This window comes from Vipera berus (genome assembly GCF_964194415.1).
Source record: "Vipera berus genome assembly, chromosome: 5".
In the NCBI taxonomy this organism is placed as follows: domain Eukaryota; kingdom Metazoa; phylum Chordata; class Lepidosauria; order Squamata; family Viperidae; genus Vipera; species Vipera berus.
In genome coordinates, this window is record NC_138207.1 from 97,745,763 (window position 1) to 97,772,794 (window position 27,032).

The 27,032-nt window shown below is 47.5% G+C and overlaps 2 protein-coding genes across 10 annotated transcripts in view; one reads left to right on the plus strand and one right to left on the minus strand.

The window, feature by feature from the left end:
* Positions 1-1,198: 1,198 nt before the first annotated feature.
* Positions 1,199-20,567, minus strand: TIMM23B (translocase of inner mitochondrial membrane 23 homolog B). 9 transcript variants are annotated; one of them, XR_014026715.1, is made up of 9 exons: positions 20,075-20,566; positions 17,508-17,566; positions 15,787-15,880; positions 15,131-15,215; positions 11,298-11,356; positions 8,463-8,573; positions 3,182-3,320; positions 2,980-3,081; positions 1,199-1,615 (listed from the first exon to the last, which is right to left on the minus strand). XR_014026715.1 is itself a non-coding variant. In XM_081329775.1 (8 exons), the coding sequence occupies exons 1-7, from the start codon at positions 20,181-20,183 to the stop codon at positions 2,292-2,294; spliced, it is 627 nt and encodes a 208-aa protein (XP_081185901.1). In that variant the 5' UTR covers positions 20,184-20,567; the 3' UTR covers positions 1,199-1,615; positions 2,263-2,291. The 9 variants fall into 9 exon arrangements, 3 of the variants coding, with proteins under 3 accessions (XP_081185901.1, XP_081185900.1, XP_081185902.1); XR_014026717.1 differs by lacking the exon at positions 1,199-1,615 and adding an exon at positions 2,261-2,401; XR_014026718.1 differs by lacking the exon at positions 1,199-1,615 and adding an exon at positions 2,261-2,401 and having other exon boundaries at positions 3,168-3,320.
* Positions 20,568-20,825: 258 nt separating this feature from the next.
* Positions 20,826-27,032, plus strand: part of PARG (poly(ADP-ribose) glycohydrolase) — a 69,357-nt gene continuing 63,150 nt past the window's right edge. The window contains exons 1-3 of the mRNA XM_081329783.1: positions 20,826-21,156; positions 22,898-22,964; positions 24,879-25,850. Of these exons, the coding sequence (XP_081185909.1) occupies positions 20,952-21,156; positions 22,898-22,964; positions 24,879-25,850 (1,244 nt within the window). The 5' untranslated portion in view covers positions 20,826-20,951. The remainder of the gene's footprint in view (positions 21,157-22,897; positions 22,965-24,878; positions 25,851-27,032) is intronic.

Here is a 27,032-nt window from a genome sequence, read left to right on the forward strand (position 1 = left end):
TTGCTCTGTTACGCGGCACTCGGGATTCGACCCGCCAAACTGCCGACCTTTTGATCGACAAGCTCAGCGTCCTAACCCATTAAGCCACCGCGTCCGTTTGAAATATAGGAAACAGCTAAGATCCCCCTCCCACTGTCTGTCAGAATGTGAATCGGATCCTCTAATCTTTACCAAACTGCAAAGGTGACCTGTGGTTAAGATAGGCATTCCAATGTTTGTGGTGTCAGACCTGACCTTGTTATGCAATTTATCTGCTGTTCATGGATAACCCCCAAAATTATATTCAATGTTTGGTTCGGCTCTTCTGAAGTTGCTTTTTTCCCCCCTTACAAAGCTGGAATATGCTTGGGACCAGCGAGCCGGCCTTGACTCCTGGCCACTACTATGGTCCTATCTGGGAATGGTTTTATCATCGTTGCTGCATTCCGTTAAAAGTTTTCTCAAATCTTCCAGGGTGATCTGCAACCACGATACTAACTGCTTAACATCACCAATGTATAACCAGCCGTTTGTGGCCATGACAATTTCATGGCGATGGACGTCACCTTACAAAACGAGAGCGAGTACAGCGTGCGTGATAGGGCTCCTGCTGCCTCTGCGGCTCTCCGTTGTGCTTTTCGGCACAAGCTTATTAAGAAAGGGTAATGCTGAAAGTTGTTATTCCTAACTGTGATGCTCAACAATACAACAGAGCTCTTCTAGAATTGCTTTAGGAGACCAAGAGCTACAAGAGGAGAAATCTACAATGTAAAAACAGGTGGGGAAAGAATGGCCAGGCATTTTCAACCCATTTTGAAAGAACTTTAGTTCAAAGAAATCGTAAGAAAACTCTCTATATGCTCTAGAAACTGACTTAAGGATTGTTTCTTGAGTCAAACATTTGTTCTTAAAACATGCACTGCAAACATTTTGTGTTTTTATTACTAAGGACTCTCAAAAACGACCAGAACTTATTTTCAGCTCGGCGCCCAGAAAGTTATCCGTGAAAAAACACTAGACGTGACTTGGAAGCATTTCAGCAAAAGGAAAGCGGTACACACCTCGACACACCTCCCAGTTTTGTGTGATGCGCTGCTACCGCAACGTCTCCCTTGCTCTGAGGAAATCTGTTCACTACCTCCTTTGAACGCCGGTCGGGTCGTCCGTAGGTGGTTGGCTTTTAAAAACGTCGGTGCGACAAGCAGAACTTAATAAAACGTTTTTCAGCACATACATTTTATTACAGTCAAATCAAGCAATGGTCTCGGTGTACAAACTGAGCCAAAAAAAGCGAACATGCTTGTGGAGACGAGATCTTCATTTGTGCAGGTCAAATGGCGCCGTCCGCCACCCGTTGCCCTGAAGGATGAGGAATGCTCCAGAGCCCAGCCTTCACCGCGAGAATGAGCGGCCTTGAGTGGGGTATGTGTGTGTGTATGTGTGTGTCCGCTAGGTACTATAACGAAGGGGTCCAGTCTGATTGCGCTGCACGGGTTAAGAGGCTTCGTCCTCCGCTCCGCTCAAAGTGACTGCCGTTGCACAGAGCCCCACATGTGCTCCCAGTTGTTGTACAGCGCATAGAGGCCTGTGAGCATGAATCCTGCAACGCCACCTCTGGCTATCCCACGCAATCCACCTGCGAGGAAACAAAGCATCAGTAAGCAGACATCCGCCAGCATTGGTAGGTTCCAATAGTGGGCCTTCACCCAGTTAAGGCACACAAACACATCTGCAAAGTCTATACAAGAAGCTGGTGTGTGTGTGTGTGTGTGTGTGTGTGTGTGTGTGTGTGTGTGTGTAACATCTCAGTATATGCAGGGCAGGGGTAGGCAACCTTGGCTCTTTTATGACTCGTGGACTTGCAACTCCCAGAATTCCTGAGCCAGCCATGCTGAGGGGAAAGGGAGAGGTTTCCATACTGAGCCATGCTGGCTCAGGAATTCTGGGAGTTGAAATCCACGAGTCATAGAGATGCCAAGGATGGCCTAGGCCAGAGGTAGGCAACCTTGGCTCTTTTAGGACTCCTGGACTTCAACTCCCAGAATTCCTGAGCCAGCCACGCTAAGGGGAAAGGGAGAGGTTTCTAAGCTGGGCCACGCTGGCTGAGGAATTCTGGGAGTTGAAGTCCACGAGTCATGAATGGGGCCATGTTTCCCCCTTGCTGGCTCAGGAATTCTGGGAGTTGAAGTCTACGAGTCATGAAGGGGCCATAGTTTCCCCATGCTGGCTCAGGAATTATGGGAGTTGAAGTCCACGAGTCATAAAAGAGCCAAGGTTGCGTACCCGATGTAGGGGCAAGCAGTTATTTCTTGCTACACCCTTCCTTTCGCAGTCTTCCAGGGAGAAAATCGGGGCTCTCCTTTGGAACTCTTAACAATTTCTTTCTTCCAAATCAGCTGAGAGACTTGTGGTTGGTCCTGATCTGGCTCCACCAAAGAAAAAAAACTTTTTTTAAAAAACACACAAGGCTGATTTTGCAAATCTTAAATTTTAGTACTGAAGCTCTATTAGCAAAGCTCTAGTTGGGTCTATGGAAGGGTGGACATGAGTTCAGGACCTGGCTCCCCAGTTAGTGCATTGCCATCTGCATATTATGCATCATTAAAAGACTGACACTGATCTCTAATCGGCTAAATTAGAACTGAAGTGTGTCACAAACCTATAAAAAGTGGGGGTGGGGATCCCTGCATAGGACACTATTCTTGTAATGGAAAAAAGCTGCCCAGAGTTGTTTGCCACAAGACGGGTGGGCAAATACAATTCCAATACGTAAATAGTTAAAATAAAATACGATGGAATGACAGGACCTACAGCGGCTATCATTAAAGGCACTTTGAAGCAGGCAGGAAATAACATCATCTGTTTTCACATCAAACACAATGAAAAATTTTGCCCAATAAGGAGAGTTAGAATCTGAAAGGAGTGTGCACTAGAGAGCTTTCCAGAAAAAATAAAAGAGCAGAAAAGTTGAACCAAACAAATCAGAATGGCTGTTTATACAGTGTGAAGCTTCTTTTCTGATGTTCCTCAGTATCCTGAAACCTAAAACACCAAGCCAAGATCCACAGCTGCACAGCTTAAGTCGGGTGTCTTGATTTTGCCCTGAAACACATTAAAAGTCTCTTAATTTTGGCTAAACTTGAGTTCGATGGGTTGGGAATTTCCAGACGCCACTCATCACTTTTTACCCTTTTTTTTTCACCTCTGCCTACTAAGCGATAGGCTTCAGCAGTTCTCCACCCCTGCAATCAGCATTTCTGGTTGGGCGAGATTAGCAGTCAACTCCCCTGAGCCTCACAAAGTGGGCGTCCGCCGTCATCTCTCTTGCACACATACGCAAGCTTAGTAAAAAAAAAAAGAAGAAAGAAAAAGAAAAGAAAAGAAAAAGGGTTTACCCTGACAGCAATATCTGAAAATAGGACTTTTCTGCCTGACTCCTGATCAGCGGAAGCGTAAGTGCGCACCTTTGCTGCGGCGGCTACTCAAATCGGAAGATCTTGCAAACTCTGGAGCAGGGCGTCTCCAAACGTGGCAACACCCAAGGCCTTGTGGGCTTCAACTTCCCCCAGGCACAAGTCTCGAAAGTTGCCAGGTTTGCGTGCTGTAGCGTCTACCTGTCTGCCTTCTGCGGGAACGGGAAGCGAATCTACCTGCACGGGGTGGCACGTGTGAATTTCCCACCTCTTGGGAAAGAGCAGAGGCCCACAACGGATAAGTGGATCGGTAAGCCACGGCTGTTTACGCAGATGTTTACAAAGAAGTGATGAGGTCGGTAAAGGCGACTTCTGACTCAACTGATCAAATGCACGGCAGCTTTCACTTTCCTTACCGTCGGCCTCCAGATCCCAGCAACGGAGGAGCTGCCTGACTCCATTTATACAGGTTGTCCCAGGTCCAACCGATTGGAGGCTGCCATTATCCTTCCCCCTTTATAAAAGAAATAAAATAAGGAGAGGCCGGGAGACTGTGCTGGACCGGCCAAGGTGTCATCCTTAGGACCCAGAATCTAAGGGGGTATGATGGCCTGATGGTCACTTAAAGTGTGTCAGTGTCCGAAGAGTTCTTCAGGAGCCATTGCTGGTATAACCAAACACCTGGGTGCTAATATTCTTGTGATGTTCCTAGGATTGTGATTTAGAGTGCACACCTCTTAGGGCCACCAGCAGCCCAATGCTTAAGATTCTGAAACACAATCGATCCCAAAGTGCCATTTAAGCATAAGCCAGCTGCGATAAACTAGGCCAATGTGGCAAGCCTTGCAAAACATGCTGTAAGCACAACCAATAGAAACACACAACATAGTTCCATGAGATAATGTGCTTGCGTGTCTGAACAAGTATCCGGGTAGTACTAATTCCTAAGGTGACTACTGCCTGGGATTTTACAAACTCCCATTATTGTAACAGGCATTTTCCTCAGGCAATTTTAAGCTCTTACGAGTCGAAACTTCTACACAAAAAACGAGGTGACTACAGAACTGCTTTGAAAGAATGCTCATTGGAGAAAGGGGAACTCCGTTATTCCTGACCATCTGTTAAATGTAGAAGCATGTCATGTCTATACCACACACTCTAGGTTGTTCACTGCAAGATCACCGCAGATGGGGACCGCAGCCAAGAAATTAAAAGACGCTTGCTCCTGGGGAGGAAAGCCGTGGCAAATCTAGACAGCACACTAAAAAGCAGAGACATCACCCTGCCAACAAAAGTGCGTATAGTCAAGGCTATGGTCTTCCCAGTTGCAATGTGCGGCTGTGAAAGTTGGACCATAAGAAAGGCTGAGCGGCAAAGAATTGAGGCCTTTGAACTGTGGTGCTGGAGAAGACTCCTGCGAGTCCCTTGGACTGCAAGGCGATCAAACCGGTCAGTCCTAGAGGAGATCAACCCTGACTGCTCTTTAGAAGGCCAGATCCTGAAGTTGAAACTCAAATCCTTTGGCCACCTAATGAGAAGGAAGGACTCGCTGGAGAAGATCCTAATGCTGGGAAAGGTTGAGGGCAAGAGAAGAAAAGATTTAGATTAGATTTAGATTTATTAAATTTACAGCATATGCCGCCCTTCTCCCCAAGGACTCAGGGGATGACAGAGAATGAGGTGGCTGGATGGAGTCACTGAAGCAGTAGGCGGGAGCCTAAATGGACTCCAGAAGATGGTAGAGGACAGGAAGGTCTGGAGGAACGTGGTCCATGGGGTCACGATGGGTCGGACATGACTTCGCAGCTAACAACAAACAACACGTGGTGTGTGTTGTTTCAAGGGGTGTCCAGAAAGAAATTTGGCCTGTTGCATCCAATCTCCCTTGAATGAAGTTCTGTTAAGCTGAAGAGGGCAAGGCATCAGCAGCCTAGCCACGGGATTTAAAATACACAGTAACTGTAAATCTGCTACGTTTTTAACTTCTAGAAAATGTTAGAAATTAAAAGTATCCTAATTGGCATTAGCGCCTTCTCTTAATCAATCAAAGGCACATGCCTTACACCAGAGAAACGCCACCTGTGTATGCTTCCGAAACCCGTGCCGACCGGGCCTGTTTCGCTCGGCACATTTGCAAGGAAGCCGAGTTCTGCGTAGGCTGTGTCGGCCGTCTCCAGAACGGAGACGGGGACTGGCAGACCTGGAGGCAGTGCTGTTTATCTTCCAGCAGCGTAACACTATCAAAGACACGGAAGGGCCAAGACAGCTGACTACCACTGGAAAGGAGGCCAGAACAAGAGGGGAAAAAAGTCTTCTTTCGCTCGTAGGAAAAAAAAATGTTCTGCCTTGTGTTCAGAGCCCCAAGCAGATTAAATCCGAGAGCCCCTTTTCATAACGCAAGTCGTAATGCAAGATAAAACAAGGGCTTTATTGGACTGGCAACTTATTGATAACTCGTTGTTGTTGTTGTTAGTTGTGAAGTCGTGTCCGACCCATCGCGACCCCATGGACAACGTTCCTCCAGGCCTTCCTGTCCTCTACCCTCTTCTGAAGTCCATTTAAGCTCACGCCTACTGCTTCAGTGATTGATAACTCTAGATCCGTGGTGGCGAACCTATGACACGCGTGCCACACGTGGCACGTAGAGCCCTCTCTGTGGGCACGTGCGCTGTCGCCCCAGTCCTAGGCCTTCAGCTGGGTTTTATAAAACCTTTTCGCTTTAGGCCTCCGCCGCTGTGTGCAAAAGAAAGAAAAAAAAGTTCAATGAATCAATTTCAATGTCTCACAGGAAAAAGAAAAGATCCTACAAAGTTGGGATTGATTGATTGAACTTTTTAGTCCCACCCAGTCTGCCGTTACCACCACAGCCACGCCCACCCAATGGGCCACACCCACCCAATTGACCACACCCACCTGGCACCCGATGATATATAAGTGAGTTTTGGGTTGCAGTTTGGGCACTCGGTCTCTAAAAGGTTCGCCATCACTGCTCTAGATGTTATCAAAATGAACCAAACACATATTTTCTCCCTTTTGTGTATATGTGTGTGTGTAATATACATACACACACACACACACACACACACACACACACACACAAGTAGCCCTTGACAGTTCATTTAGGGACCGTCCAAAGTTACAACGGCGCTGAAAAAAAGTGACCTAGGACCATTTTTTCCATGCTTATGACCGTCGCAGGAACCCCACGGTCAATTTTGTGATCAAAATTCAGGCGTTTGGAAGCTGACTCGTATTTATGACGGTTGCGGTGTCCCGGGGTCATGTGACTGGGTTTTGCAACCACCTGGCAAGCAAAGCCAACGGGCAAGACAGATTGACTCTGCAGCTGTGTGACTAAATTAAACCACTGCACTGCTTCACTTAGCAACGGTGGCAAGAAAACTCATTTAAGAAATGTCTCACTTAGCAAACATCCATTTTGGGCTAGCCTGTTTTCATAGGTTGAGGACTACCTGCATATTAATCCGGATATTTGACGTTTATGATACTTTTCTTTCGAACAACCCATTAAGTGACAAGTTTGCAGACCCGGAGGCAACGTTTTATCGAATGAACTCTGTTAGCAGAAGGGGTGGCCAGTATTGGGTGTCACTCTGGGGACAGGTAAAATCAAGATTGAATGTTAACTTTTACCTTTAAGCAAACAGAGCCAATGGCTTTATTGCATCCAATAACGTCTGACTTGAGGCTGAATGGAAGAGGGGGCTAGGAAAGCTCTACTAGGGAGAAGTTCAGGCAAATAAAAAGGTGGATTGATTTGTGTTTTTTTTCCCCTGCAGCCTTCGAAGTGCTGAAGTCTGTAAACCAAATTAACAGCCGGTTTTCCTTTGTTTTTTGTTCTCCCTTCTTCCTGGGAGGTGCTTGCCGGAAAACCCTTACTGGGCAGTCAGCAGGTTCAAAGGTAAGGTGGATTTTAGCCACTCGACAATATAATAACGAAGGCTCCTTATCTATAGCTAGAGAAGGAATAAAGAACAGCGCCCTGTGCAGTTGATACGTCTCATCCAGCTCTTACAGGCAGTCCTTCACTTACAACAGTTCATTTAATGACCATTCAGTCACAACGCCACGGTAAAGTGACTAAGGACCGTTTTCACACAGTAGCGTCCCCGTGTTGTGATTCAGGGTCAGCCTGTGGGTTCGGCAGTTGGGTCGGACGACTCAGAGGAGGAGGAGGGGGGTGTTGAAGAGCTTGCTGATGATGGCCTTGAGGCTCTGCAGAGCCCTCAGCCGGGCCCCTCCCACCTGGTCACGACGGAGACCCAGCTGTGTGAGCCTGACAGCGTGGATGAAGATGACCCACAGCTGGCCCTGTTCAAGGACGCCCGACGCAGGAGGCAGTCAGTCAGGAGTAAACAGAGGAAGGCAATGGGGCACCTCGGAAGGAGGCAGAGAGAGGCCACGCCCTGAACTGTATAAAAGGGGAATGCGTGGGAGGGCTGGTTTGCTGAAGGCAACCGCTTGGATTGTTCCTGTTTCTTAGCTCATGTTTTATGGTTGGTGTCTTGTCTTGCTCTGTTTTATGTGAATAAATTTGGCAGGCTTTATTCCAGCCTCTTGCCGTTTGTAAAGGGGTTGTCCCTGCTTTTGCTGCGGGGCCGGTAGCAGGCTGGTACAGAACACCCCGTGGCCATGCGATCAAAAGCCAGACGCACGGCAACCGACACGTACTTATGACGGTTGCTGTGTCCCGGGGCCACGCGATCGCTTTTCGCAACCTTCTGGCCAAGCAGAGTCAATGGGGAAGACTGGACAGCCGTTTTGTCTGAAATGGTGTAGGGTTTCCTGCCTGAGCAGGGGGTTGGACTAGATGACCTCCAAGGTCCCTTCCAACTTTATTGTATTATTATCAACAACCCCGTGACTGACTTACCAACTGCAGGGATTAACAACCGGGGCAGGGAAAGGCCGTCAAATGGGGGCAAAACGAGACATTAACAAATGCCTCACTTAACAACAGAAATTTGGGGCTCGACGGTGGTCGTCGAGCCGAGGACAACCTGCGTTCTCAAAAACGGCAGGGGACCGAAGTCCCTTTTGCTCCCATACCTGTACTTTTATACAACATCCCTGTCATGGTCCCGGCTGCCACCGTGTTGAGATCGTCTTCTGCCCCTCGCGTTTTCTCAATGACGACGCCAAACGCACTATACAGCAGCGCTGGGGGTGTGGGGAAATCAAAATCGATAAAGGAGCAATTAAAATGCCCACCCAAGAAGCAGGACACAGCCACAGAGCGCCAGCCCTTTTTTTCCCTCCCCAGCACCAGAGTTGTTGTTTTTCTCCGCCCCCCAAGGCTGGCTTGGAAAAAGGCCATTTCTAATTCCCACCCTCCTCACAAGATCTCGTGAACGCAGGCCCACCGGCGGCGGTTGTGAAACCGGAGCCGCGCTCCCATCGGGATTTCAGCTCGAGGGATGGCAGGCCCTGGCTCGAGCTGCAGGGAGGGTGGCTGCCTTTCTCCAGGTCGACCTTGACTTACAACGGTTCGTTTCGTGACTGTCTGAAGCTACAGCAGCACAGAAAAGGTGACTGATGACCGTTCTTTTGTAACCGTCGCGACCCGTATTTAAGTTCCGGGGTCGTGACATTCCCCTTTTGCGACCTTCTGACCGACAAAAGTCAACGGAGAAACTAGGTTCGCTTAAAACGACCACGTTACTCGCTTTTAACAACTGCAGCGATTTACTTCCACCACTGTGGCGAGAAAGGTCGTAAAATGGGGCGAAACTCACACGCCTGTCTCGCTTAGCGACAGAAATCTTTGGCCCAACGATGCTCGTAGGTCAAGGGCTACCTGGGATTCGATCAACCACCCTGTTCCTGCGTGCTTAAGCACCATCCTCACCACCACCCGGGGGAAAATGTAGGAATGGACAACTCCCAACGTCCTCTTGAAACTATTGCTCTGGATTTGGAAAGGGGAGCAAGCCCAGGATCAGAGACTCGCAAAGGGGAACGACAGGCCCATCTTTCTTAAGCCACACAGGGCCATGCAGAATTGTGTTTCGGAAGTGGGATTAGATTCAAAAGGGTGTTGTTGTTTTTTCTCCACCCTCGGAAAACAAACCTGTGCCCAGTGTGCCAGAAACCTCGGGTGTGCCTCAGTCAGGATTCAGAATCCCTATCGCTCACTCGTAAGCAGTTACTATTTCCCTCTCTCTTGTTTTTAATAGCGGCAGACAGTTCAATGTTACCGGATCGCAAAAGAAGCACTCAAAGTGGTGCTTGGTCCTGCTGGTGGTGGAGGGAGGCCCCTCACGCAACCAGATCAGACCCATGGCAGACCTGATCAACCTTGACTCAAGGTTGACTCAAGCCTTCCAAGATCGGTCAAATGAGGACCCCAATTGTTGGGGGGAGGGGCAAGATGCCGACTCTGTAAACCGCTTAGAGAGGGCTGTTTGAAGCGGCGTGTAAGTCTAAGTGCTAAGTGCAGGGGTTAGAATGCCATATTGCAGGCTGACTCTGCCCGCTGCCAGGAGTTCGATCCTGACCGGCTCAAGGTTGACTCAAGCCTTCCAAGGTCGGTCAAATGAGGAGCCCGATTGTTGGGGGGGAGGGGCAAGATGCCGACTTTGTAAACTGCTTAGAGAGGGCTGTTTGAAGCGGCGTGTAAGTCTAAGTGCTAAGTGCAGGGGTTATAATGCCATATTGCAGGCTGACTCTGCCCGCTGTCAGGAGTTCGATCCTGACCAGCTCCAGGTTGACTCAAGCCTTCCAAGGTCGGTCAAATGAGGACCCCGATTGTTGGGGGGAGGGGCAAGATGCCGACTCTGTAAACCGCTTAGAGAGGGCTGTTTGAAGCGGCGTGTAAGTCTAAGTGCTATTGCGACTGTCAAGCGAACCCTTCCTACCGCAATTCATGTTAGACTCGAAGTCGCTCTACCCACAACCCAGATCTAATGATAGAAACCTGAAGAGTTGGCTCTCTTTCTAGCTTTCACCTCTTGAAACAAAACATTTATCAAGTTGTCACGAGATGGTAAGGGCTAATCTGGGGATGTGCAGCTGCAGATTAGCCGGTGTGAGTCATAAAAAAAGGAATTTTTCTCATCTTTGCCTCTTGTCAGGCAATCTACGAGCCCACTCAATCCATGCTATTTGCACAAAAGCAGGTTGGGGCAAAAGATCGGGAACACAGAGAAATATTACACAAGGAAAAACCAACACAGCTGTGAAGCATCTGTTAATATATCACCGGTCTGACTGCCCTCTGAACCCAATCATCTTTGAGCCTTATGTCCTGTTTTCCAGGGTTGCAATCTAGAACTGCCCCGTACATGGGAGGCTGCAGGGCACAGTGGCCCTCTAAATGTTCCAATAAGCAGCGTAATGACCAACAGCTTCAATCCTTCAATTTGGATTGACAGCAGTGTGCTAGCAGTCCTCTGCTTACAGCCATTTGTTTGGTGACTCTTCAAAGTTGCAACAGCACTTTTTTTAAAAAAAAAGGGGAACGTAAGACCGTTGCGGCACCTCACGATCATGTGGTCAAAATTTGGGCGCTTGGCAAGTGGTACGTATTTTACAAGAGCTGCAGCATCCTGAGCTCATGCAATCCCCATTTGTGATCTTCCCTAGCCATTGTCAATGGGGAATGCAAGATCCACTTAAACAACTGCAGGACTCACTTAATAAGCATAGCAGAAAAGGCTGCGCAATAGGATGCAAGCCATTTAAACACCGCCTTGCTTAGCAATGGAAATTCTGGTCCTGATTTGTTGTCCTAAGTCAAGGATGCTATCATGTTATTCAGTTGGCTGGTAAGACTTGTCATGCAGTTCAGCTGGATCTTAAAATTTCCTTCTAGCATCCTAGTTTTTTTTTTTTTTTGAAAAATGGGAATTTTGTAGATTTAGCTTGTGAAACAAGCACACTTACCTAGAGATCCAAGAGTATTTGCCCATAATGCTCCTTGCCGTGTCACCATATTTAAAACCCTTCAAGAAAGGAGCAAGGTGTTTAGTGTGATGCCCAAATAATAGGTCAGCCAATTTAACATTGTCTGCCAACACCCTATCTTATATAACTTGTTTTACATTAGGCAATGATAATTAAAAGGATGAGCCAACCCTTCCCACGAAAAGGAACTTGTGTGTTACACAAAAATTTCCATGTAATTTTACTCTGTAAGACATGGATTAGCAACAGTGATTTACTGCCAACACGTTTAGCTAACTTTAAGGCAGCTGGCATTGTCAAGTAAATTTGGAACTTTTGTGTAAATCCAATTCGGCACTACCCAATCAATTGGTGGCCAATTTTTATTTTGTTATTTTTTTTAAAAAATCACTTTCATAATTAGCATTTATTGCAGCACAATCAATACAAACAGCAATTCTTTCAACAATAAACAGTTTAAATCAAGTAGCGAAGATCCTGGAGACTATCTGACAAGAAAAATGATCGTGTACATGAAAAACAAAGCAGGTTCCTAGTAGATCCTTACTTAAGAATCTCTCTAGCTTCTAATTTTTCAATTCTGGAGAAAAGCACTAGGCATCAACATGTTATTAAAACTTTTCTCCGTAAACATGCTGGTTAAATGTATTTAGCATTCCTTCTTGAGAGAGGCTGAATCATGTTTCCAGATAAGGCAACCCATAACAGAGTCTCCTGGGAATGAAAGTTAAGGCCATTAGACCATTGTTTGATCCAGCTAGCAAAAGGTAACACAGTACATCCCCAAAAGAGACTAACTCTCTACGTTTCCACCATTGTAGGGACTTGGCTGGTGGAAGACTTTGTTCCCAGCTACTTTATAGAACAGAACAGTGGAGTGGTCACATCTATTTTATTACCAGGTATTCCTCCTGACACCTGCTCATCATGCTGAGGCAATGACAGACAGAATTCAAACAGAAACCAACTATGACTTAATATGAAATGAACAGGAGTAAAGTCCAAGTCTCCACTGTTGTAAAATGAGCTTGCCAAGAAATCTACTCTGACATTTTGATGTGCCTACGGGGCAGTAAATTTAAACATCACACCAAGGAGATACACTGTTGTAGCAATACTTGACCAAGCTAGGGCAGGGGTCCCCAACTTGTGGGCTGCGGCCCGGTAGTGGGTCGAGGCCTGTTGGGCACCTGGCAGGTGCTCACAATGTGTGCGCGCACACTGCCCCATCACGCTAGCGACACGGGTGCAAAAAAAAAAGGATGCTGTGCCTTGGAGCGCAAAAATGAACTGCCACAACGCCACAGGGCGCAAAAGTGGGACGCCACTGCGCAAGAAGGGGGCAGGGCCAGTATCATGTGGGTGCTATCCCTTGCGGCCATTGCTCTCGCGCACGTGTGTAAAATGCTTCCCCCTCCCTTGGTGACCTCTGAGCTAGGCCATCCATAAAAGGTAAAGGTTCCCCTGCACATGCGTGCTAGTCGTTTTTGACTCTAGGGGCTCATCTCCGTTTCAAAGCCGAAGAGCCAGCGCTTGTCCGAGGACGTCTCCGTGGTCATGTGGCCGGCATGACTAGACGCCAAAGGCGCACGGAACGCTGTTACCTTCCCACCGGAGTGGTCCCTATTTTTCTACTCGCATTTTTACGTGCTTTCGAACTGCTAGGTTGGCAGAAGCTGGGACGAGTAACAGGCGCTCACTCTGCTACGTGGCACTCGGGATTCGACCCGCCAAACTTCCGACCTTCTGATCGACAAGCTCAGCGTCCTAACCCACTGAGCCACCGTGTCCCCTTAGGCTACAGGTCTGCAACCCGCGGCTCCGGAGCCGCATGCGGCTCTTTCAGCCGTCTCCTGCGGCTCCCAGTCCTCTGCCATGTGCAGTTCAAAAAAAAAAAAAGTGGGACTAAAAAAGTTCAACCAATCAATTCAAATATGCAGGGTAGGTGCATATCTTGCCTTGGCTCCACTCTTCAAACCCTGTTCTGTGCATGCGCGCATGTACGCGCATGTGCACACATTTTTTGCGGCTCCCAGTTTTTCCTTTTGTGAGGGAACCGGTTCCGAGTGGCTCTTTCACTGTTTCAGGTTGCTGACCCCTGCCTTAGGGCATCCATATAGAAGCGCAAACCTGCTGGCGAATATGGCTTCCACTTGGCTTAAGGCAGGCGTTTACGAACTTTAAGATGTTATGACACCCCTTCCACCGAATAATGGTGCTGATGGTGATGAAAATAGTGAACGTGCAGGGTTTTTTTTAAAAAAAAAAAAACAACTAGCAGGTCAGCAAAGTGTTGAGTTTGGTGCTATCCTCTTTTCCTTGGTATATAGGACACCTGGGTCCCCCCCAACTTTCTCCAACAGGAGCTTCTCTGAAGGTGCTCCACTCTCTACCTCTCTGCTTCTCCATCTTTTTGCCCCCCCCCCCGAATTTGTAATCCTCCATAAATTTTCTCACAGCCCATCCCTGCTTGCAGAATGAAGCAACATTGCAAGAAATGACCTTTACTCTCTCCTCTTCCTAGAAATCCACCAAGGCTAATTAAGGTTTGGCACCATCTGCTGGTTCGAATCGTTTCATTTTCATTTGACCATTTTTTTTCAGTCTAAAATGACTACCAGAGGCACCTATTTATTTAGACGCTGTTTTTTTTGTTCCCCTCACCTGCATCTATTTTTATTTTTATTTTTTTAAAAAAAAGCAGCTGTTGGGAAACAGGTCAACAACAAAACGCAGACTTGTAGAGCCTGTTTGGAAAGCGCTTGGATTTTTCAACTAAGAAACAAAACATCTAGAAAACTAAGGGAATAGCAATAGACATCTTGTAAGGTTACAAGGGACGCGGTGGCTCAGTGGGTTAGGACGCTGAGCTTGTCGATCAGAAGGTCGGCAGTTTGGCGGGTCGAATCCCGAGTGCCGCGTAACAGAGTGAGCGCCTGTTACTCATCCCAGCTTCTGCCAACCCAGCAGTTCGAAAGCACGTAAAAATGCAAGTAGAAAAATAGGGACCACCATGGTGGGAAGGGAACAGCGTCCTGTGCGCCTTTGGCGTCTAGTCATGCCGGCCACATGACCACGGAGACGTCCTCGGACAAACGCTGGCTCTTCGAATTTGAAACGGAGATGAGCACCGGCCACTAGAGTCGGAAACGACTAGCACGCATGTGCGGGGGAACCTTTACCTTTTTAAGGTTACAAGAGAATAACTATTATTACTAATTAACCAGCCAAAATACCCTCAAATTGTTATGAAACCTATTGTGTTTAAAAGTGAAGTTATTTACTGGGCTGTATGGGTCAGGGGTCCCAAACCCCCTGCACGTGGCATGCCAAAACAAGGGAAGCCCCATCCGTGGGAAGCAGGCAGTATGCAAAACCACAGTCGTTCCGGTCCGTAGAAAAACCTCTGTTCAAGGAACTGGTCCCTGGTGCCCAAAAAGTTGGTGGCCGCTGGTCTAAGGCATTACAAGAGTGTAAGTCTACTCTTTCTTTTTTCTAATTTAGGCTGAGCTTTTTTTAAGGGGAATGATGAGATTTTTTATATCTATCAAATAATAAGTTCATCCCAAACTTCAGACTTTTTTTTTTTAGCAGAAGAGGGAGAAAGTGTTTAGGGAATGATTCATATTTTACATACAGCTCCAATAACCTTAATTTGCCTCAACATCCTGGCCCTCAGTGACAACAACCAGCAAACTGGATCAGAGATTAAGCAAACCTGCGATACCAACATTGGTCGCACATCAAGAATAGCTTTGCATTCTCCAAATAGGGAAGAAAGTAAACAGCCTCTAATGAAATCAAATACTTACTGTACATTCCTAGGTTTGGACCAAGCCATGTTTTGTGTCTCTTTCAAACCTAGTCTCAAGCCATTTAATGCCCCAAAAGCAGCTCCTGGTCAGATGAATCAGAACAGAATATGCGTAAAAAAAAGATTATTCATCTCATGCTTATATTGAAAACCAAGCAATTGTCCTTCAACAAAACTTTCCATGACATTCAAGAAGCCTCCTTGACAGAGATTAAAATTTAATTATTAAAAGGGGTATATTTATTTCTTGCCCAACCCTATCTCAAACTGCTAATTGTCTCCAAAACGGTGACGACACAGGTCACAAATACTTGTATCTTCCAATAACGTACCACTGTTGAAAATGGCGTGAATTAAGATGGCTGCCTTCCCACAGAATTAAAGTTGCGGGAAAATATTTCGCTACGTATTCTGAGCAGGGCGCACCTTGTTAATATGCTACCTTTTTCTGAGCCTGTTTAGTAATCCCAGGTTTGTACTACTTCTTGTAAGGATCCATCCAGTCTCAAACTGGGCTTTCATCCTTTAATATACGCCAAATTCAGCAACTTTACCTGCCCAAAGGGAATTGGCTGATTATTTCTCTCTATATATATTCTACTGAATCGAAACATCAATCCAGCATCATGATATCAATAAAAAAGGATGACCCACCTGTAATACAACATCCGCCAATTGTAAAGAACGCCAGTTCAAACCTGCCCCTGGTTTTGCTAGCTCCGGTAGGCAAAATGAATTCATCGGTATCCTGAAACAAAAATTAATCCTTTACCGCAGGGGTGTCAAACTCAATTTCATCGAGGGCCGCATCAGCATTGCGGTTACTCTCAGGGGGCCGGGTGGGTATGGCCAGGGTGGGCGTGGCCTACTGGGTGGGCGTGGCTAGAGTGTGTATGGCCTACTGGGTGGGCGTGGCCAGCTCTACATCGTTGGCATCAAGGGAGTGGGACAGATCTGAGGGTCTCTGGCAGGAGGAGGGTCTCTGGGCCAGGGCCAAGGCAGTGGGGGCCGTTCCCTCACTGTTTCCAGGATGGCTTCGCGGGCCGCATGAAACCACTTTGCAGGCTGGATCTGGCCCCCGGGCCTTGTGTTTGACATGTCTGTTTTACCGCAATACCCGCCTTTGAATTCCTTAGTTTCATGAAAAGAAGCCCCGTGATACTCATTTTATTAGAGCGTTTATGGGAAACTGTTAAATTCTCCGTCCACCCAGTAAATAAAATAGAAGGGAAAAGAGTCCACCCATTTTCCTTTTGAATTACTTATTACTGAGCCCTGCAAAAAGGGAACAATTGTATTTGTACAGGGCAAATAAATGTTATCTTTGTTATCCACCATCCAGTGAGAAACTGTAATACATTCTTAATTGAGTGTTAGCTACGATCGACATGGCTGATGTAATAAGCTGTACTAACACTGTTGCATAATACTCTGTTTTAGAAATTAATGCCACCCCATAGCTGTGTATGCTTTCAGACTAGTGCTGACCAGGAGGTTATCTGCTCAACACACTCTCAGCAAAGCACAATACTGTTAACGCTGGTGTCAGTTACCTCCAGAACGGAGAAAATGACAGACAGCTAAACACACAGTACCTTTCTCTCCCAGCAGTGTAACACTGTCAAAGACACAGTTCTGACAAGACAGCTGACCACCGCTGGAATTTAGGAACAAAATATATTCAGAATCACCAACTCTGAGATTAGGGCCCTTTCTGTAGATGGGGAGGCAGAAAAAAAAAGGAAGAAACTTTCGCTGAGGTTGTTCTCTCTCTAAAAAAATAAAAACGGATCATGAAAGTATGTCTTAATATTTCCTTCCTAAATGATATAAAGCAAAGAAGAAGAAAAAAAATCTGATTTTTTTTTTCCAAATTCAAAAAACGGGGCCCAGCTATGTAACTTTTCATTTGGCAGTTGGGGAAAAAGGAAGATGCAAATACATCCAAATAAGAGTGAAAATAAATTTGCACCATAACAACTTAGGTTACACAGATTTGCATGACATATTTAAAATGTAAGGTAGTGTTTATTCGTGACGGGGTAATCCATTTTGTTTCTTGCTTGACTTTATTTTCACACATTCCCAAATACTTTGTGGGAGAAATGTTATTTCCGCCTGAAGTCAGCCAGATGTTTTCAAGAAGTCCTCCGGCTGGAGAATTAAAGGAAACAGTTCCTGACCACAAACAGCTGCGCTCACCTAACTGCGGAGTCTTTATGTACAACATTTTCAGTTACCTATTTTAATCTTATTCAAAACCACATCAATATTGTACATCAAGTAATTTGTACAATCACAAACAGTGCATTTTTGAATGTTGATTCACATACAGGCACACATCAATACACAGAGAGCAATCATGGAGGTCTCACCTGTATAAGATATCTAGGGTCAACGTTTAAATAAGGGGACAAGGGATTCATTCCAGTCACTGAAAGGAAAAAAAACAACAAGGTTTCAAGTTGGAAAGTATGCCAACCTAGCGTAAAAGACAACTCAAAGAAAGCTAGAACCATTCATTTAATGACTTTGAATGTTTGAAGAGCACAAAGAAAAGCGACTTACAATTGCACTACTGTCACAATATCCCAAGGTAACACATGATCTAAACTTGGGCGCTCGACAACTGGCATGTGTTTACAACGGTTGCCGCATCCCCCGGGTCATGCCATCACCGTCTGCCATGATCCCAGCCAGTTTCCAACAAGGAAAGTGAATGGGAGAAGTCATATTCACTTAACGACTACACAGTTCAGTCAACAGGGGCAAAAAAAGTCGTAAAATTAGGTGCAATCCACTTCACAACAGCCCTGCTTAGCAATGGAAAGTCTGGTTGGAATGGCGATCATAAGCTGAGGACTACATCTGTACTCTCAAATGTAGACTTGAGTTTCTAAGTTTGCTTCAATGGAAATCGGGTATGAGGGACAGGAAGGAGCAGATCAGATTCAAAAGATCTGCAAACGGGTTTCCTTTAATAGGAATATGCAAACATCAATGATCAGCTGTCAGTCCATTAAAAATAGATATGAATTTAGGGGCATATATGTATGTTCATAATATTGAGGATTTTTTTTTTCTGATCAGCTTCGGGTTTTTACCTTAATTATGTCCTTACTGATATCTAAGATTTTTTTTGGGGGGGGGAAGCGTATCAACTAGCTGTGTCCCTGAATCTCTGCTTGCCAGCCTTTAAGTTTGAGTAACAGTTTGGATGAAGCTGAAAATCAGGCACATATATTACCTTGAACGAAGGCCGGACAAAATGTCCTAGAATAAATCACCTACAAATTGTATCAAGCAATTCAACATCTGTATAAAACCTCATTCTCCAGGGTTAAGTTAAAATTTCAGAGAAAGTAATCACTACTGCATTTAGTTTACCCAATTACCGTGCAGCGATGCTCGCCTTGCTATAGGGAAGCCTAAAAGCTGGACACATCACATCCAGCAAGAAAACGGATACAGGTTTTCAAGCAAGTTACTCCATGCCATGTTTTCCTCCGGGTAGCTTCAAACGTTTTATCACCCATCCCAATAAGGCAAACCCAATAAATCAATGAAGGATGGCTGGAGGATTTCGGGATTTGTAGCCCGAGCCCAGCGGACAAGAGCAACTGGCTGGGATGTCCAGATTCAGGAGAGAGATGGGCCTGGATGAGAGACCACCAGGAGATCCCAAAGGGCTATAGGCTAGCCTGGCACAACGGGGAAGGGGGGGAATAAAGGCAATCCGAAGGTGTGGGGAGGAGGGGACTTTTCCCAAATGAATTTGAGGAAGGGCAACGTCAGGATGTGGAAGCCCTGAAGGAGGCTGGACTAGAGGACCTCCAAGGTCCCTTCCAGCTCTATTCTAACTCTAGATTCAGATCAGGGTTTGAGATAACCTGTTTTCCCCCCCCCCAATAAGCCCTAATCGGGTGTCTGTGCAATGAGCACCTGCTGCCTGATGGACCTTGAACCCCCCCTACCTCCTCAAGGGCCCCTTCCCAGGGGTAGGCAACCTCGGCTCTTTTATGACTCGTGGACTTCAACTCCCAGAATTCCTGAGCCAGCATTGGGGAACTATGTCCCCTTCCTGACTCGTGGACTTCAACTCCCAGACTTCCTCAGCCAGCATGGGGGAACTGTGGCCCCTTCATGACTTGCGGACTTCAACTCCCAGAATTCCTCAGCCAGCGTGGCTCAGCTTAGAAACTCTCCCTTTCCCCTCAGCATGGCTGGCTCAGGAATTCTGGGAGTTGAAGTCCACGACTCATAAAAGAGCCAAGGTTGCCTACCTCTGGCCTAGGCCATCCTTGGCATCTCTATGACACGTGGACTTCAACTCCCAGAATTCCTGAGCCAGCATGGGGAAAACTATGGCCCCCTTCATGACTTGTGAACTTCAACTCCCAGAATTCCTGAGCCAGCATGGGGGAACAATGGCCCCCTTCATCACTTGTGGACTTCAACTCCCAGAATTCCTGAGCCAGGATGAGGGAACTATGTCCCCCTTCATGACTGGTGGACTTCAACTCTCAGAATTCCTCAGCCAGCATGGGGGAACTGTGGCCGCCTCATGACTCGTGGACTTCAACTCCCAGAATTCCTGAGCCAGCGTGGCCCAGCTTGGAAACCTCTCCCTTCCCCTCAGCGTGGCTGCCTGAGGAATTCTGGGAGTTGAAGTCCACGAGTCCCCAAAGAGCCGAGGTTGCCTTAATCCAAGGTCCCAGGGCAGGAGCCGCCCTTTCCCCGCCTCATCCATCAGATCCCCTTCAAAGCAACCATCACAAGAACCCGCCCGGCTAAAGGAATCCCCTTTTGGCCCCCGAAGCCGAAAGGACGGAATCTCTTCCCCAACAACCCCCCCCCGCCGCCCCCCCCTTCATCCCTCCCCCGAAAAGGGCCCTCTCCCCAAACTCGGCCCGCCCGGCGTGTCCACGCGAGGCCCGCTTACGAGGGACGCCGGCCAGGTCCGCGTGGGAGTAGCCCGGCCCCGCGACTCCCCCGGCGCCGAAGAGGCCGGCGAATCCGGAGCTCTTCGAGTTCCCGGCGCCTCCTTCCATGGCTGGCTGGCTGGCGGCGGAGCTAGGCCGCCCTGGCTCTTCTTCCTTGGCTTTGCTCTTTCTTCTTTTCCCTCAGCGCCTCGTTGCTCTCGGCGCCGCCCCTTCCGGCGCCGCCACCGGAAGCTGCCCTGGCCGCCGCCAGGACGACCTCTAAAAAAAACGAGCCCTGGGAAAGCCGCCGCGCGCCAGCCCGGGGAGGGAGCGCGTGACGTCATCCGATCGCGACGCCTCCTTCCTTCGCTTTCCTCTTTCTTCTTTTTCCCTCAGCGCCTCGTTGCTCTCGGCGCCGCCCTTTCCGGCGCCGCCACCGGAAGCTCCCCTGGCCGCCGCCAGGACGACCTCTAAAAAAACGAGCCCTGGGAAAGCCGCGGCGCGCCAGCCGGGGGGAGGGGGGAGCGCGTGACGTCATCCGATCGCGACGCCTCCTTCCTTCGCTTTCCTCTTTCTTCTTTTTCCCTCAGCGCCTCGTTGCTCTCGGCGCCGCCCTTTCCGGCGCCGCCACCGGAAGCTCCCCTGGCCGCCGCCAGGACGACCTCTAAAAAAAACGAGCCCTGGGAAAGCCGCGGCGCGCCAGCCCGGGGGGGGGGGAGGGAGCGCGTGACGTCATCCGATCGCGACGCCTCCTCCTCCTCCGCGTCTCTTTGCGACGCTCGCTTTCCGGCTCGGCGGGGGAACGAGGAAGAAGAAGGAGGAAGAGGAGGAAGAGGAGGGGAGGATGCGGCCGGGCTTCCCCCTCCCCCGGGGGTGACCTGGGTCGCCCCCCCCAGCATGAGCGCGGGGCCCGAGTGTGAACCCCCCGGGAAAAGGGCTCGCCTGGGCCCCTTCTTTCCGGCCAGCAGTTCCGGGGGGAAGCCGGCGCCCTCCTCGCCCTCGTCCTCCTCCGAAAAGGTGGTCCCGCAGCCCCCGCCGCCTCCCCGCCGCCGGGAGGAAGGGCCCGGACCCGGCAGCCCCGCAGCCACCGTGGGGAACAAAGGCGAGCGCCCCGGGGATGGAGCAATGAGGGGAGGGATGGGTCACCACCAGGAGATCCCTGTCCTGCTGGCTTATCTCCTTCCTGCTTATCTCCTTCCACCCTAGACCGGCATGTTCCCCTCGCCTGCGGTCTTTACTGGGATTTGCAAATGTCTTTTTTTATTATTACTGTTAGTATTAGCTGCAGTTCCCCCCTGTGGAGTTCTGGGTGCCACATTCATCATCATCATCATCCTCATTATTATTTTTATTATTGTTATTAGATTACCATAGACTATACCATCACCATAGCATAGACTCCACCATAGACCGGCATGTTCCCCTCGCCTGCAGTCTTTACTGGGATTTGCAAATGTCTTTTTTCTTTTCTTTTTATTCTGCTGGAGAGCTGCAGTTCCCTCCGGTGGAGTTCTGGGTGCTACATTTATTCACTATTATTATTATTATTATTATTATTATTATTATTATTATTATTATTATTATTATTATTATTATTATTATTAGATTTCACAGACTAAAAAGGTAAAGGTTCCCCCGCACATGCGTGCTAGTCGTTTCCGACTCTAGGGGCCGGTGCTCATCTCCGTTTCAAAGCCGAAGAGCCAGCGCTTGTCCGAGGACGTCTCCGTGGTCATGTGGCCGGCATGACTAGACGCCAAAGGCGCACGGAACGCTGTTACCTTCCCACCGGAGTGGTCCCTATTTTTCTACTTATAGACTAACTATAGACTAGCATGTTCCCCTCGCCCGCGGTCTCTACTGGGATTTGCAAATGTCTTTTTTTTATTATTAGTATTAGTATTATTCTGCTGGAGAGCTGCAGTTTATTTATTTATTTATTTATTTATTTATTCGGTTTATATACCGCCCTACTCCCAAAGGACTCAGGGCGGTTTACAAGGCAAAATTTAAAAACAATACATTATAAAATTAAAATAAAATTAAGTCTAGCCGCAAAAATTAAAATCACAATTTAAAACATTAAACATTAGAGTACCATAGACTATACCATCACCATAGCATAGACTCCACCATAGACCAGCATGTTTTCCTCGCTTGCAGTCTTTACTGGAATTTGTAATTGTCTTTTTTCTTTTCTTTTTATTCTGCTGGAGAGCTGCATTTTCCTCGTGTAGAGTTCTGTTGTTGTTGTTGTTGTTGTTGTTATATTTCACATTGTGTTCAGCCTGGAAGAGGCCCAGCTCTGTGTGGAGCCACCTAGTAAAAGAGACTTTTCAGGCTGTATTTAACTGCAGGTGGTCCTCGACTTATTAACTGACTTGTTAACTGACTGTTCAAAGTCACAAGTGATTCATGGCTGCTTTTTACGTGTATGACCCTTTGCAGCGCCCCCCCCCCCCCCGTGGTCACGTGATCACAATTCGGACGCTCAGCAACTTGTTCATATTTGGAATAGTTGCAGTGTCTTAAGGTCATGTGACCTTCTGACAAGCAAAGTCTAGGGGGGGGGGGTAGCCAGGTTCACATAACAACCGTTTTACTAACTTCACAACTGCAGCGAGTCGCTTAACAAGTGTGGCAAGAAATGTCCCAAGTCGAGAACTACCTGCAGCTTCTTGGTCAGAAAAGTGACACTTCCTTTGGTAAATAACACATGCTTGGATATGCAGCTGATTCTGAAGGCTTTGGTACGCTTCCCCAAACTTCCTTATGAATTAATACATAATTTATAGATTTATATATTTCTGCTTCCGGTAAAACGACTGTATATTTCCTTCCAGTTTACAAACAAAAGAGGATTACCTCCTGGATGGAGAGCAAAGGATCCAGAACTGTTGAATCTGAAAGGTAAAACAAAACAAGGTTCAACTCATTTTATTTCTGCCGCAGCCTATAGGAACAGCTCTACCGCTAGATTATTCCGCCAGAACGCTAATATCCCACTATAAACAGGGGTATCAAACTCGCAACGTCACGTGACGTGTCGTGACTTTTTTTTTTCCCATTGCCGGCAATGGGGTGGGCCCGGTTTCGCCATGACGCATCCAGCCCGCGGGCCGGCAGTTTTGACACCCCTGCACTAGAACGTTAGCTTTCGCTGTTAAGCCTTTTAGTGAAGTATACTTTTTTATTAACAAGGATGTCAACAAAAAGAATTAAGCAGTGTAGGAGGTGACATAACATAATGATGCTGATATCAGACCCGGGGGAGGGGGGCGCTTCTTCTCGTTTGGAGTCTTTTGTAAAGGAAGGGTGTTTAATCACACTCCGCTTGGCACGATCGCTTAGTTTATCCTTATCATTTTTTTTTAATTGTAAGTTACTCATTGCCAGTATTTTGGGGAATTTTTTTTAATGAGAAAACGCTATACCTTTTGCATGTTGTTTGTGTTGCGTCTCGTGGAGCTTTTCAGTTTTCAGAACTATATTTTTTTTAAAAAAAAATGTCGGAAAGGAATCTCATCCTTTGCTATGCTCATGAGATTAGAAAAAAAGAATACAGGTAGTCAGCAACTCACAGCCACAACTGACCCCAAAATTTCCTTTGCCAAGCAAGACCGTTGTTAAGTGACTTTTGCCCTGTCTTGCCATGGCTGTTAAAGGGATCGCTCCAGTTGTTAAGTCAGTAACACAGTCATTAAACAAATCATAAGTCAAGGTCTTTCTGTAGTATAGCAAAGCATAGAAACACCTTAGCAATACACGATCCTTTGAGCTAAGGATGGGAATCGGCACAGCAACGTGTCTAGAAAATTTAGAATGAAAATGAGGCTCAGAGGAAGCTTTTTACAAGCTGCTCAATATTTTATTTATTTATTTATTTATTTATTTAATTAGTTTTATATACCGCCCTATTCCCGAAGGACTCAGGGCGCTTTACAGGGCAAAGTTAAAAGACAAAATAAGAGTTAAAATAGAATTAAAATAAGTTTAAATAACAATTAGTAGCCCAAAGTTTAAAAAATTTAAAAGTTTAAAAAATTAAAACCCCTCAGTCCAGGCCAGATAAATCAAATAACCAAGTTTTTAGGTCCCGGCAAAACGAACGAAGGTCGGGGGCGGTCTGGAGTTCCACAGGCAGGTCGTTCCACAGGGCAGGCGCGCCCACAGAGAACGCCCTCCCCCTGGGGATCACCCGCCGGCACTCACTGACCGGCGGTACCCTAAGGAGGCGCTCCCTGTAGGAGCGCACAGGACGATGGGAAGTTGATGCTGGCAGCAGGTGCTCCCTAAGATATTTTTTATTTTATTTTATTTTATTTTATTTATTTTCTCTCAGGGTTTCATTTAATCTTTTTTAATTTGTTTTAACTTTTGTATTGATTTTCTTTTAATATCCTGTAAACCGCCCTGAGTCCTTCAGGAAAGGGTGGTATATAAATCTAAATAAATAAATAATAATCCGGGCCCATGCCATTTAGGGCTTTATAGGTCATCACCAGCACCTTGAATCTTACCCGGAGGGCAACCGGAAGCCAATGCAGCTCGCGGAGGAGAGGTGTTACACGGGAGTATCGGGAGACTCCCATCACAACTCGCGCGGCCACATTCTGCACCAGCTGAAGCCTCCGAGTGATCCTCAAGGGCAGCCCCATGTAGAGAGCATTGCAGTAGTCTAACCGGGAGCTCACGAGCGCATTTTAATTCAGAGACGGGCAACTCTGTGCCCTTCAGTTGTTGGGATACTGGCCAGTGGCACGGAATTGTGTGGAATGGCTCTCTTGTTTAAATGTACCGCACTTTGTGTGTTCCTTTCTGCAGACAAAGCAAAAGAAGCAACATGGAAGCAGAGTCCAAAATGGCCTTTGTTAAAAAAGAACGTGTTTTCGACCACGATGCCGAAAGGGCTGAGGGCCTCTTCCAGCAGGGGTGCTCAAATTTATCCGCCGAAATGAGCAGCAAGCAAGGGACTTTTGTGGGCACCTGCAGGGATAAGCTTTCCGAAGCCGAGGCTCTGAAACCAAGATGGGCAAGCGAGCCCTTGAAAAACGTGAGCCTTCACCAGACGTACAAAACTGGCGCTCGGCCTTACCGAGCTGGTCATGAAATCTGGGAAAACTCTGCCACCCGGAAGCTTCCTACAGGCAGCCCCGCCAAGGTGCCCAGTTTAAAACAGGCTTCCAAAGACTGGGATCCTGCAAGGGAAGCAGCTCCGCAGAGCCCGCCGCTGTTGGAAAACTGCAGCCCTGAGGATCCCGTGGGTGACAACGCTGAGCCGGACGAGGCAGACTTGATCCCGGAGAGCCCGCTTTCCGACGGAGGCGGTCCGGACACTTCGTCCGATCTTTCTGGCTTTCGTGACAGAAATCGGGGATGTCTAGGGGAATCGCCCTCATTTGAGAAGGAGAGCGAGCCCGAATCGCCCATGGATGTGGATAACTCCAGAAACAGTTGCCAGATGTCAGAGGCTGATGAAGAAATCAGCCCTCTTCCTGAGGACCACGGCAATATTGATGTGTCGGAAGGGCCGGACAATTCCGCCCACTTCCGGAGGGCAGAGACTGACCTGGATTCCAGAAAGAGACAGTTTTCTCCCCCAAAAAGCGAAGGGGACCGATTTAGCCTCAACCCCGAAGCCGTGGATAATCCCGCGAAAGATGCTGAAATGCTCGCAGAAGGGTCAGGATCTTCACCTCACCTGGCGTCGGAGGCCAGAGGTGCCAAGCACGGGGGAAGGAAGGACTCGAAAATTACTGCCCATTTCCCACGGGTCCATAGAGGGGATGAAAAAAGGTATCGGTGGGTTTCACACACACACAGACACGCACACACACAAGGCTCTTAATTTGGGTTTGCAAGGAGCTGCAAATAGGGACGTGGTGGCTCAGTGGGTTAGGATGCTGAGCTTGTTGATCAAAAGGTCGGCAGTTTGGCGGGTCGAATCCCGAGTGCCGCGTAACAGAGTGAGCGCCTGTTACTCGTCCCAGCTTCTGCCAACCTAGCAGCTCGAAAGCATGTAAAAATGCAAGTAGAAAAATAGGGACCAATAGGGAAGGTAACAGCGTTCCGTGCGCCTTTGGCGTCTAGTCATGCCGGCCACATGACCACGGAGACGTCCTCGGACAAGCGCTGGCTCTTCGGCTTTGAAATGGAGATGAGCACCGGCCCCTAGAGTCGGAAACGACTAGCACGCATGTGCGGGGGAACCTTTACCTTTTTAAAGACAACTCAAAGTAAACTCAGAGCAAAATGGAAAATAAAGGTACATCAGGGGGGCAAAATCACAGGATGACATACGAGAGGACAAGAGGTTTCGGGGATGGTGCAAAACACCCTTGAGTTTTGAAAAGGCTCTTTTCATTGTTCCATTATTCCATTTCGTTGATCCAAATTTGGGATAAAAGATATTTTCTGGATTCCTCCCCCCTCCCCCAAACTTAGGACAAAACAAGCGATTTAGTTTTACTGTGATGCTAATAATGATTTTCTGGGGGAAACCCCCCCCCATCAGCTGATCCACAATTCTCACAAAATAATACCAGAAGTTGCAATTGGAAAGTGGGCCTTTCCTATCATCATCATAAAAGAAGAATCATTTGTACTTTTTTGAATTGGATTGTTTTTCAGGGTGAGCTTCACTAGTGCCAGAAATGTTGCTGTTTGGCTATTGAATAATTTGGCTAGTTCTTTTGACGTGTTAGCTGAGAGTGCTGAATACAGGTAGTTTTGGCCTGCGAGTACAATTGAGCCCCAAAATTCCTGTTGCTAAACAAGACAGCCGTTAAGGAGCCTTGGTGGAGCAGTGGGCTAATGCCTCCTTAAGTAACACCAGCTGCCTGCAATTAGTGCAGGTTCGAGTCCCACCAGGCTCAAGGTTGACTCAGCCTTCCATCCTTCCCAGGTAGGTAAAATGAGGACCCAGATTGTTGGGGGCAATCAGCTGACTTTGTAATAATGCCGCTTGGGGGGGGGCGA

Coding starts and splice junctions, on each gene's coding strand:
- TIMM23B (XM_081329774.1), bottom strand. CDS start 20,183: ATGGAAGGAGGCGCCGGGAACTCGAAGAGCTCCGGATTCGCCGGCCTC. Junction 17,567..20,074: donor GGACCTGGCCGGCGTCCCTC/GTAAGCGGGCCT, acceptor TTTTCCTTTCAG/TGACTGGAATGAATCCCTTG. Junction 1,616..8,462: donor GATGTTGTATAAAAGTACAG/GTATGGGAGCAA, acceptor GTTTCCTCGCAG/GTGGATTGCGTGGGATAGCC.